The following is a 13,622-nucleotide window of genomic DNA, read 5'->3' on the forward strand; positions in this document are numbered from 1 at the left end:
TGATGGTGAAAGGCAAAGATCACAGACAAAGAATTTCATTTTAAACTTGATATATAAGTAGAATATATATATATATATATAAATATAGGAATATGTAAATATGTAAGTAAACAATGCTTTGTTTAATAACCATTTTATCCCACAGACAAAAAAAAAACAAAATTGAGCTATATTGGTTTTTGAAAAAATGTAAAGTCTACTTAATTATTTTAACTAAAAGTAGATTATAAAAAACAAAATCTTGTTTTTTGTTTTGTTTCAGATCAATGTAAGCATGATCTCTGCCGTTTCATGCATGAAGGGCCTGGAAAGTTGTACGAGACTTTCTAGGATAACATCGACTCTAACTGCTGAGAAGTGGGGGAATCTAGAGAGAGATGCACTCAGCCCCCAGGACTTCAGTTCATCAGTGAGAAGCTGTGCGCCCCAGTTGAATACATCAGAATAAATGACAATTAACTTCCAAAGACATTGTACTTTAAAATTCCACCACACCACAAGAAACAATAAAAAAAAAAAAAAAAAAATTAGTGACTTAATAGAAACTCAAAGAATTCTAAAAGTGTAATGCTTCTTTTCTCAAGCTCAGTTTTGGTCATTTGAACTGTTCAGTGACTAGAAAGCAATAACCAGTAGGGGAAAACAAAGTGAAGAAATAAACTTTTTTTTGTAACATAATTCCAAATAAAAGGAACCTAAACATTTGTTTCTAAATTTAGATTTTGCTTAGGTATCAAATAAAGAACAAAATCTCTACAACATAAAGGGTAGAATGAGAAGTTTTAATTTGAATTTTATATTTTGTAAAAAAAAAAAATAATCTGTAATGTGTGATATTGATAGAATCATTCACGCACATCTTAACATTCAACAAAATGAGCTCTCAATTCACCAAAATACAATACAGCAGAGGACAGAAAAATGACAACAGCAATAAAAGAAGAAAAAAAAAAGGGGGGAGGGGAGGGAGGAGACAAGTGCACACAATAGCTTATGAGGATGTTGTTACATGACAATATGCTGATTACCAACATGTACAACTAAATATAGTCAAAGTAGCCTGGTAAGTAGCTGATAGGCCTATACTACACAGAAATGCTTGAATCTTAGCTTCTTTAATATCCATTATGCTAAGTTGTTTTTTCTTAACCTTCTCTTCAAACAGTTTTTTTTAATTTTGTTTTTGTAATTATCAATTTTCAAAAAAATTAAAAGTATAAAAATTATCTAACAATAAAAATATCATACAAAATTACATGTTATTGATTAACTTCATCATTCTACATTTCAATTAACTTATAATCAGAGCTACTATTTTGAACTTTTTACCAAACATAAATTAGAATATTTAACAGACAAAAATTTGTCTAATAATTATGCATACAACCATTTTTTTTTGGCATTACCATCATAGCAATGGTTTCCTTTGAACAAGCATGTTAATTATTAAAAATAGAAACAATCATACAAGAACTCAATGCTACAAAAAAAAAAAAGGTGATAACTCTATGGATTAGAAACAGTTGATACAATGACAGCTTAGACTACTTCGTATTCTTTCTTTATGGCTCTGGCTAAGCAGCAGGCAAACAATATTCCAACCACCTGAAAAAGAAAAAAAGCTTTGTAAGCATTGTCACTAACTTACTGCTACAAGAGATAGATGGACACCAATGACGTAAAAAATTTCAGTTCTTTGTTTAATAACAATCTATGTTGTTTTTTTTTTTTGTTCTCATAGTTTTTAAAAGCTACACATCCATCTCATTTTGAACAGAAAATTGAATTCACACGCAGGGTGTCAGCTGTTCAGGAGTCCTCAGAAGCGCCACTAGCCTATAGGACAATAAGTCAGCCGCTGTTATTATATAATGTTATTGATGGCAATATTAATATTAAAGGAAAATGGTGGGGGTCCCCAGTGTACTCGTCCTCAGCCCCATATCGAGCCTGAGCACTGGTAATAGGGATGTGAATATATAGACATATGCTTAGACCCCTCTCAGACAGAACTATTAATATACAGGTCAGCAGAAGGGAGCTTTTGTTTGCCTAAAGTCTAGGCGTACTCTTGAAAATTACACATTTGTGCTTATTTCACTGCAATGACTGCTCATTCATAGTAAGTTAAAGTACATTGTAGGAAGGTCAGGAAGGTGGAGGAAACCTTATCTTTTTAAAAGAAACTATCACACAGAATGTAAAGGCAAAGCACTTTGAAAAAATGTTGATATTTTTTTAATGAAATATATTAAGTAAATGTTCTTCGCAAAGCATAAGTAGGATGTTGGCATTTCCAAAAAAAAAAAAAAATAATAATAATTACAAACTTATGAGAAATACAGAAAGATTCTTGAAAATATTTTTGAAGCAGTTCCATGAAAAGTTATTGATTCTCAACTACTCATGACTAGAAACAGAATTAAATATTCGATGTAGGATAACTTACTTGTACAAAAGCCAGACCAATTCCAACACCTCCAATGATTGCTACCTTGTCCTTTAGCCAATCCTCAAATTTACTCACACAACCCTGCAATTCAAAAAGTGACATTAGTAGGTCTTGGAAAAAAGTGGAGAAAAAAAAAGGAAAGCATTCGATTTAAAAAAAAAAAAAAAGGCTATAGAATGTTGTGAAATGTGTATTTTTAAGTTATCTTTTAGACCTCAAATATTTTTCTATTTGGATTTGATGAAATACCCTTGCATTTTTTAATGGCAAAAGGTTTGTTGTATAGCTGATAAATAAAATATAAACATGTTAATTAAAAAGTAAAGCAGACAACTTTTATTTCTTAAGTCATACGCATCAGAAATTAATTTCTGAGAAAAAGAAACTTGTTTTCAAATTAGTTCAACACTATTCATTGATAGTATTTTCATTCATGGATCTAGCGTTAGTATTTTACATCTTTAGAAGAGGTATTCTGATCACAATTACTAATGTCTCTTACAAGTTACACGCATTCCATTTAAAGAGAATATAATTATATCCGTGTTTCCATGTGTTAATCTAGTTGTGCATGTTAATTAGAGACTCTAGTAAAAGTCATTCCTTTTGCTGTATGAGTCATCTAACCTGTTGCATGCACTAATGACGCTAAGGAAGATGGAATAAGTACTCTTCCTCAGCTGACTCCACACTCCTCATACCCACATCCAACCACCATGGTTATGTATTTTCATGTTTAGCATTTAGGGGGAATATTTAATGAAAGAAATGTTTAGAACAGAACATTTTTTTTGCACCCTTAAATAAAATAGTTGGAAGACACACATCCTCACTTTGGCAATACAAGTGCAGTCATCATATTATATCAAAGATAAAGAAAAGATTACATCCTCATGTGTCAGATTGAGTCCAGCCACTTGCATACTTGAATTTCTGAAGCACAAACTTAAGTTTGAATCAAGAAGCTTTTTACTGATTGCTATAAGAGGACATGTGATGTTAAAATGTTTCCAATATTTTACACAGACCCAATTGTAACCTGCATATTTTACAACTTCTGTTACACACAGTCAGTCTTTTTTAAGTTTTCTTCTTATCAACTGCATCTCTATAGATCTAATAACATACAAAATAATTTATACCGGTATACTATAATTAATATAATTGCTAGATTTACAAATGCTACTATAAGCCTATGATGACTAGACTTAAAACTAGGAAAAACTTACTTCATTGTAAATATTTGAAGTGTCATTGGTTGAACAAGCTAATTTGCTATCTTTGCAGCATGAGGCAGGTAGGTTATCACCAGAAAAGATACCCATACTTTTCCATTGTGTGTAGTTGTCAGGACCACAGCAATGAAACTACAAAATAGAGACAAAAGCATATTAATAATAATTATTTACATATTACAAACTATATTAAAAGATGTCCCTGATTTTGTTTACATATAGACATTATGTTTAAAAAGAAAATTTAAAAAAAAAATCAAAAAAAAAAATATCTGAAAACTACTTTAAAAAAAGAAATAATTCACTGACCTCATCTTGCAAAGAGTCCCAAGTCTTGCGAATACCACTGCTGTTGTTATATTTGGGAAGGGTTTTTGTCAAGATATCATCAATCTCTCTATCAATCTAAAATTCATTATAAAAATATTTTTTTTAAAGTCAGTAAAGAGACTCAAATACAATTTATCTAACACAAGTGAAAAAGCAAAAAAAAAAAAAATTAAACAAAAAAAAAAAAAAAAAAAACTTAAATTTGAATTAAAAAAAAGGGAAACATAAAAAAAAACAAAAAAACATACAATTTTTTATTGTACAATACTGGGACCACCTATTCTATTTGAATATGAATTTTTCTTCTCAAAAAAAAAAAAAAGAAGTCAAAACCACTGAAAAGGTCTTTAGAAATACATGAAGACTTAAAAATACATCGGATTATAAAGGAATATGGAGAGAATTCAATTCCAACAAGCCTGTTGCTAAGCAAATCCTTTCAAAAATGAGCCTGGATACATTTCTTAGTTATTTTTGTAAACCTATCTTTATGTTACATGTTAGTTACCCTAACTCTTGTACAAACCTACAATGTTTGTTTGTTTGTTTTTTTTGCATGGAAGTAAAGTGTACTGCAATAATAATAATAATAATAATAATAATCTTTATTGTCTGTATGGAAATTTGTGCATTACACCAAACAAAAAACATTATAACTATAAGAAACCAAAGTGTACATTCACACCAGACTCACTCATAATTTACATGTGACAAAGTTTATACCAGATTGTTCTTATTTAATGATTTGATTGCCAGGGGAACAAAAGAGTGTTTGTGTCTGTTTGTCTTTGCTATCGGTGTCTTGTATCTCTTTTGTGATGGTAAAATCACAAATTCCTGACACAAAGGGTGATTCTTTATTTCGAGGATCTTGTAAAGCTTTTTTTATAGATGTTTGTCTCATACAACTGCCCAAATGGGGTCTGTTTTTTGCCAATGATTTTACCATTAGCATTTAGGAGTCTATAAAGTTTATTTTTATTTTTAATGCTCAGATTGCCATACCAGGCTGTGATATTGAAAATTAAAATATTGCAGATATGAACGTGATAAAACATAGCCAAGGCCTTTTCGCTAACATTAAACGAGGACAGTTTTCTTAGTAATCGTAATCTTTGCTGCCCTTATTTGCTGATATCAAAATAGTTTTACAACATTTCATAGATTTGAAAACTATTTGTACTGCAATGTATTCCTTATAATAGTAGCCTTTTTTCACTTTGATTAAATGATATATGACTAAAATTAACATTTTATTTACCTTTTAGTATTTGAAATACTTCTTTTGGCACAATGTGTATTTATAAAAAAAAAATATTTTTTTTTTAAATTACTAGAACAAATAAATTACACTTTTTTTTTCTGAGAATCTTTGTAAATATTTAATTTTGTTAGAGTTCATTGGAGTTTTTTTTTTTTTTTTTGTAATGTTCATAATGAAGTTCCCTCAATTGTTTTGTTTTTTACATAAAAAGTTGGTGTAAATTTGATTATTGAACTGAAATGTGAACTACATCCAAATAGTTCAAATAAAAAATAAACACTTTATTTTTGCTTAAGTTAAACTCAGAAAATGCAGCAGAGTGAGGGGCAAAGAAATAAATAATGGAGTTAGAAAAGATGTGACACATCCACTTACATCATCTCTGAGTACAAATCCAGCAATGCCTGCTGCAATCTCCAACACAAAAATAATGCCAAGGAAAACAGCAAACTAAACAGAAGGAAAAAGGGTGTATATATATATATATATATATATATATATATATATATATATATATATATATATATATATATATATATATATATACGTTTTATATATATATATATGTATACATATAAAACATGTATAAAAATAAATCTGAAGACAATTATTTAAATGTGTTACATTATTGTGTTTTTTTTTACAGACTTACATTCAATTTTATATCTTACTTGATCAATCAAAGAATTTCATAAATTATTCTAGGCCAGTGGCCACACAAAATACTGTTTATGTCATATCACATATTTATAAACAATTTTAGGTTTTAGGCAGAAGTGATGAAACTTTTTTTATAATGCTAAAATAAAAGCTACAACAAGACATTTTTAGAATAAGTTTTTATTCAATACTGAATCTATATTTATATAATTGTCTTTCAGTTAAAATGTTTCCAATATTTTACACAGACCCAATTGTAAGCTGCATATTTTACAACTTCTGTTACACACAGTCAGTCTTTTTTAAGTTATCTTATCAACTGCATCTCTATAGATCTAATAACATACAAAATAATTTATACAGTATACTATAATTAATATAATTGCTAGATTTACAAATGTTACTATTAAGCCAATGATGACTAGACTTAAATCTGGAAAGTTTCCAGCTTAAGAAGTAATATAAAAAAAAGTTTATTTTGTATCAATTCCTCCCTTATGAAGCTAATGAATAAATTTCTCATTCTATACATATCTAGTAATGCTTCATTATTGCAAACAGTCTTTCCTGTGAGCTTTGCACAAGATCAATTTCTTCTATTAACAATCCAGCAAATGATGCGAAATGTTTATGTACCTCTATTAATGGACTCAAGTGCAGTAATTCATGCTAAGTCATATATATTTGAATATAAAAAGATGTAAACAAATCAAATTTAATTTTAAGATGATAATACTTTAAAGAGTTTAACCAGAGTATGCACTGTGTGACAAATTAGGTCTACATTTATTTTTTCATATAAGCTGTCAAATGTCTCTAGAGGAAAATCCTAAGAGCAGTTTTACAAAATCTGTGTCACACTCATTACAATGTAAGTTAACCCATGAAGAGTTTGCAAGCTAACAGGAAGAACTAAAAAAAAAAAAGTAAGCTGAAGTACTTACTGTCATAGTAAGACAGTAGTTCTCCTTGATGGCTCCACAGCAGCCAAAGAATGCCAGGAGGAAAATGATGACACCCACAATGATTAACAGTATGCCTGGGCCGACATAGTCACTTCCAAAGAAGTCATAATACTGATCTAATTTCACTTTCACATAAGCGCCGGCAGCAATCAGGCCAATACCAGCAATCTACATTAAAGGAAACAGGCAAAATAAATTTGAATTAATGAGCTTTTTAAAATGCAATGATTACATCATGAATGGAATAAATTTATTATATAATAATGTTTTGATGGCTTGGGAAAAATTACCACTTTTCTATTAAAAAGTTATTTTATGCACAAAAGTTTTCTTAAATAAAATAGTATTTTGTAAGGTAGATTTTTATAACTGACAGTAACTTGGAACCTTTTCCCATAAATCTGACAACTGGCAGATGATTTACACAACCAATCTATTTTTTTTTGTCTAGTTATATCTGAGTAAAAAAGGAAAAAAAATTGAAATAAAGGATTTAAAAAAAAAAAAAATCTGAAACAAAAGGTCATTGAAGTTTACTAAAAATTGAAGAAGCTTTGTATGTTATGGAACATACACAAATACATTATTTTTCTAATTTTTTAAAAACGTGGTTCATGTATCAGAATGGCTAAAAAAATTATGAAGAATTTCTTTTTCCTTCATCCAATTTTTTCTCCATAAAAAAAAAAGCATCAGGTTTAAAAAGCATTAAATAGTCTTTGAGCCAGACACTTAAGGAAGATGCAGAATGTTATAATTTTATATTTGTATCGTTATCTCAGCACCTTGAGACTCATTGTTTGTTAACAGCGCTCAGTAAATTAAATTATTATTATTTTAAAATTAGTTTAAATTATTATTAATTTATCTGAATAATATTTCTGTCCACCAGCAATCTAAATAATTTATTCCTGTTCTTTAAAGTGTGGAGTATGTTTAATTAGGATTGTCTTAACTGTATTGTACCAGGTAAATATTGCAAAAGATGTTCTGTATGGTTGTGCTGTATGAAAGAAAAAATGTATATGCAAATATGAAATCAAGACAAATATATGACTCCTAAGAGGGAACCACTTGACTATATAAATAAAGATTGATTGAAAAAGGTAATTAAACATTTTGTTGTGATGATCATGAGAAACACATTAATCATATTTCCCCCACTAAATACTATTGGAATAAAATGTTAGACTTGGAGTTGTATACTTTTTTTTTTCAAATGATAAACAGTTCTAAAAAGTCACTTCCTCTGAGAAACTTATGATAAATATAATTTATTTAAGTTTACAGCCAATGAATTACTGACATTTTTAATACATGTTCAAAATAATTTGTAAGCCTAATTTTTTTACGTTCACTTTGTCTTGTTTTTATTTTCTTTCCTCCTTTGTAAGGCTTTGTCTATTTTATTGTCCTCCTATGGGTTTGAAGGTTTCTGGTAGGTCTCACTGCGTTTTTTTCTCAACATTTAATAAGATAATTTATAAGTAGAAAAGATCAAGAAAAAGTTAGGAAAAATGCAATAAAAAAAAGAGTACAAACAGAACATGTAAGACGATACTTTCTTTTGCTTTAGCTGCAGATTTTTTAAATATTGCATTTCACTATAATGAGTAAAGACAACTGATTGAAACATGAAGAAACTAACAAGAATATTTTAAAATTTAAGAGCAGAGTTTAAGAGTTTTACTTTGATCATCTTTTGCTATTGCAAGTAGACAGTTTTACCTGCTCAATGTTTCTTTGCATTAGTCATTTAGTCTTCCACTTAAAAGAAAGTAAATAGTTTTATATTCACTTAGAATGTATAAAAGTATATTACTATTTTAGATTACAATACATATAGATTTAATTCTTTCAGTGCTAATTGTTTTGATAGAAAAAAAAAGAGTTTTCTGGGATGAACAAAAATGTGCAATAAGTTAGAGTTACTAAATCTAATATAATATATATATATATATATATATATATATTATATATATACACACACAAAATTCAATAAACTGAAAGGTTTAACCTTTGAATTATACATTTAATCCATGTATTGAAAAATCACACACTAAACACATTTTGTCACTTCAAATTTCATAAAAGATGAACAAATGTAATCACTAAATAGAAGACATTAGTATTATTTACATTTTTACGTGTCCTATGAAATAAATTACTATCAAAAGAAAGAACAATCACTCTCACACCCAGAAAGAGAGAAGTAGGTATTAAAAAAGATCTAGTGAAGTAAATATTATATATATATAATCCTATATTCAAGTTACTTGCTGAAAGTAATGATATTCTTTAACTCTTACATTGCCGCATTACTCCAGATTTAGGTATTAGAGTAATGCCGCACAGTTAAAGTTAAAGAATTAAAAAAACTTACCCTAACATGCTGTTATCAGTTATAAATGATGCCAAATTAGGCAATTTTTCGAAATGGGTAAATGGAAAAATTGTAACTTCCATAACAATCTATGACTATAGTATTAAAATCAATATTTCTATCATAGAGTAGTGTTACAAATCTTTTTTTTTCTATACTGAGGTACACAAAATATAAAGAAAATCAGCTAATTAAGGCAAGTTTGGGCTCATCCTTATGATGTTAAATGAAGTCACTCCATGATGTAGCGACGTGTGGCGCCAGACATTAGCAATTCTCGTTGATAATATGAAGTATAAATGATTTATGAATTTTTTAAGGCTTATCTTTGATCAACCATGTAGTGAAGAGAATGCTATCAAGGTGTTATTTTACATTATATTTATAAATATTATAAGGCTGAGGAAATTTCTACCAAACGGCATTCTAGAAAAAGGATTGAAATCAATTTACAAACAATTGGATTAGCTGTGAATGAATGTTAGCTGTATGTGAGATGAAACAATCAAATTAAAAATTATATAGATCTAATGGGGTAGCTGTGTTCCAAATTTCAAGCTTCTTTCTATTATGGTTATAAAGTTATGATGAGATAAAGGCGAAAATTCATTTCTTCGATCAGTTTTTTTTACATTTTCTATAGTCCATTTTTCTACTCGTAAAACGGCATAAAACTTTGCTCCTATATAACACAGAAGGTATTTGGTATTGTAAACCTCTCAACAAGCTCTACATGACTAGATAGTTTCTGTTTTTATATGTTTATTTTGAATTTTTTGTCAAAGTTAGAAAGTACCTATAAAAGACCACATCACATGGTCAGAAATGGGAACTTTACTTTTCTTTTTATATGCGATGAGGAAAAGGAATGTGCCTTTATCTTTGTGTCTTTCTGAGTCTTGAGTATTTTATTAGATTTTGTTTTTGTATTTGATTATGATTATAGATCTATCTACTTATGGCTATGGCTATGGTCAGTGTTTTATGGATAGACCTAATTCAGTTATATTGCTACTTTACTATTACTATTAGTACTATTACTGATTTTACTAAGTGTTAACTGTGTTACTCTAACAGTACTCTAGCCCCTCTAGTCAAATTGTTATTTATCTAATCAAAGATTTTAGTGCAATAATGAATACTGACTCAGTGATTCTATTCTAGGCTAGATCTAGAAAATCTAGATATAATCTAGAATCTAGGGCAATCTGAATCTAGATAGGCTAGATTACACTTAGTGACTTACTCATACTCTGTGACTTAACACAGTGAATGATTACTAGACTAGTTAGATCTAAATAGTTAAAATACTCACCACGAAAATCAAGTTGAACACAAATAACAAATATTTCACACATTTCATTCCACCTTCCACCATTTTCAGTTCTATAATTTAATCCGTAGAAATATAAACCGTAAATATCAGTATTGATGATTGCAACACACACAAAAATCCCTCGAATAAACACTTCTTTTCTTCAGCAACTTGATTGCTTGTTATTGTAGGCAGTGAACGGTGTGACACGTCGAGTATTACTCCGCGAATCTAGATCTAGAGATCTAATCCGATTGAAAAAAAACAAAAAAACAACCAGAAAATATTTTAGATCACTTCTGTTTGAAAGACACTGGTAATTTATTTAAATTAGTAAATATTTAAGATATTGAGAAGAACAACATATCTTGAAGGTTGCCCTGTAACTAAAGCTTTGCAATCTGTGTACTTATATTTGTTTTTTTTTCATAGTGACATTCATTGTCACGTGCTTTATCAAAGTGTCCGTTTAAAAGCAGTTCTGCATAAAGAGAATTTTATTTATAGATTGTATGTTTATTATCGTTTTTGCACGAATGAATACAAATCATGAGATTTTATGTAGTGTTCTATTTTAATACATTATAGAGGCCTACATCTATATTTAAGTATATATTATGTGATGATGACGAGTTAGATTAGTCCAGAAATCATCACTATAAAAAGTATAATTAATCATAATTCTGAAATCTGAGGTTAAATTATAAACACATTAAATTTATCTCATTCACACACACACACACACACACACACACATATACATACATACATTCCGAAGATTAGTGAGGAATGCAGTATTTAACGTGGCTGCGCAGCCCCAGCTGTGACCTACATATTTTGCCACATCCAGGGCAAGCATTACCATTGTCCGCAGGTGGTTGATTTAGATTTTCTTTTCGCCGTCTGTGTTTGTCCTCGGATTTTCTTTTGTTCTCAAATGTGTATCCCGCTGCCTTCGTTAGTGACCTTCAGATGTCTCGTTCTGAGGCCGCATGCAACCAGGGGCTTTCTTCTATGTCAGCCAAGGAAAGTTGACGCCTAAGCTGGTCTTTGAAGTGTTTCCATGGGGCACCTCTAGTGTTAAGTCGACCACCTTTTAGCTCACCAAAAAAGACTGCCTTTGGCATACGTTCGTCTCCCATACGGGATACATGCCCTGCCCAGCGTAACTGTCGGACCATCAAAAGTCCCTCTTCACTGTCCATACCGGCGTTTGCAAGGACATCGCTGTTTGTAGTGCTGTCTTGCCACCTTATGTCCATGATGGAGTGCAAGCATCTTTGGTGAAAGCGCTCAAGAAGTGTTAGTTGTTTTCTGTACAGTGTCCATGTCTCAGAGCCATATAGAAGGGTTGAGAGAATCACCGCCTGGTAGACATTGATTTTTGTAGGCAGGCGGAGCGATTTGTTCCGCCAAACTCTAATACTATAATAGTTTTGATTAAATAAAATGATGTACATTTGCCTGTGTGTCTGAGCCCAGTTTGAGTGACCGCCAGTGACCGGGTAGGCTTACCCTGCAGTGTCGGTTAACTGCCGAGCATGCATTTAGCCAGATAATTCAATGTATAGGCCTATAAAAAAATATAGCTATAATAGTAAGGTCAACAAAAAGCAAGCAACACAAATCAATGCAACATAAAGATCTATTATCGCTCTCTCTCTCTCTTTCTCTATCTCTTTCTCTATGTGTGTGTGTGTGTGTGTGTGTGTGTGTGTGTGTAATTGCATCTACTAGGTAAAAAAAAAATACTTTCCAAAATTTTGTTTTTGGGGTAAAAAACCTCAAGGAGGGGCTTTTTGCCCCAGGTTAGCGGGTAAAATGATCCTTTTCAAATTCGTAAAATTCCTGCAATCATTTTAAAATGCCTTGGCACAAAATCATTTTAAAAACTAATTTGTACTTGAATAATAAATTTAAGCTACAAATATATGAATAACCTGGCTAGAATAGGCCACAGAAGCTTAGAGTGGGCTTTTTCCCTCCCCCCCCCCACCTTACCCTCTACTTCTGATTTTACGCATACTATTTCTGATAAATAAAAAATGGACCATTTTTAATAAAAATAAGCCTGCCGCGCATTTTAATCGTCATTAGAAACCCTGAACGCAACAGTAAATGGTATAATTAGAGTTTAGGATGCAATATTATTTTAAGTAGGCTATAGTTTTTAAAATGGTGTATTTTGGGGGGGAAAAAAAGATTTTTTTTCATCAAATAAAAAAAAGTTCGTTAGGCATACAAAATATGGCTAAACGTGACAGACAGTCGGATAGACAGACTACGTAAAACTTGTTGAGACCCGCTAAAACAAAAAAAAAGTATGTGTTAATATGTACTTGCAGGTACTAGAAGATGCTTGCTTAAATAACTTTTATATAGACCTACTTTCAATAGATCTAGGGCGGGCGTATATAGTGAGTCAAGTATGACTCTAGCCTAATAATCATACAGGCTTAAGTGTTTTAAGTGGAAATAGTATTTTTTTTAAGTTAATTTTTTTTTTGGGGGGGGGGGGGAGTTAAAAATAGGCCAATCTATATATAGTCATCATCTTACCTCGTCATCAATCCTTTAAAAAAAATTATATTGTGCTATATTATGATATGTATATTTTGTTTTTACGGAAGTTGACGAAGACGAAGGAGGTTGCTGTGGTTAAACAGAAAGTTAAAAAGCTTTTCTAATCTACACTTTATTCCCAATGTCTTTTACTTTATTTACAACTGGTTTATTTATTACAAACCTTATATCAACTCACTTCCTCTATTAGTGGATAATTGCGGTACAAATTTTGCACTCTTATTTCTCCCACTTCCCGTTCTGGGATCAAGCTGAAACTCGGCATTATTCATTGTTCCTAAAACAAATATGAATCAATTTCAAATATTAACAAATTAGTTAATTAAACAGTGTCAATAAATTGTAAATTGTTTGATATCGAAAAATGGAAAATACATTGTACAATATTGACAGTTGCCCTTAGATGAGTTTTTTTTTTAAATACTATTTTACATC

At 30.3% G+C, this 13,622-nt stretch overlaps 1 protein-coding gene across 1 annotated transcript; it reads right to left on the reverse strand.

Moving 5' to 3' along the window:
- Positions 1 to 761: 761 nt before the first annotated feature.
- LOC106057262 (CD63 antigen-like) lies at positions 762 to 11,022 on the reverse strand. The gene is made up of 7 exons (XM_013214381.2): positions 10,605 to 11,022; positions 6,886 to 7,074; positions 5,657 to 5,731; positions 3,997 to 4,092; positions 3,682 to 3,819; positions 2,450 to 2,533; positions 762 to 1,605 (listed from the first exon to the last, which is right to left on the reverse strand). Exons 1-7 carry the CDS (start codon positions 10,665 to 10,667, stop codon positions 1,540 to 1,542), a joined length of 711 nt encoding a protein of 236 aa, XP_013069835.2. The 5' UTR covers positions 10,668 to 11,022; the 3' UTR covers positions 762 to 1,539.
- Between the last annotated feature and the right edge of the window lie 2,600 nt (positions 11,023 to 13,622).

Source organism: Biomphalaria glabrata, chromosome 16 (genome assembly GCF_947242115.1).
Source record: "Biomphalaria glabrata chromosome 16, xgBioGlab47.1, whole genome shotgun sequence".
NCBI lineage: Eukaryota > Metazoa > Mollusca > Gastropoda > Planorbidae > Biomphalaria > Biomphalaria glabrata.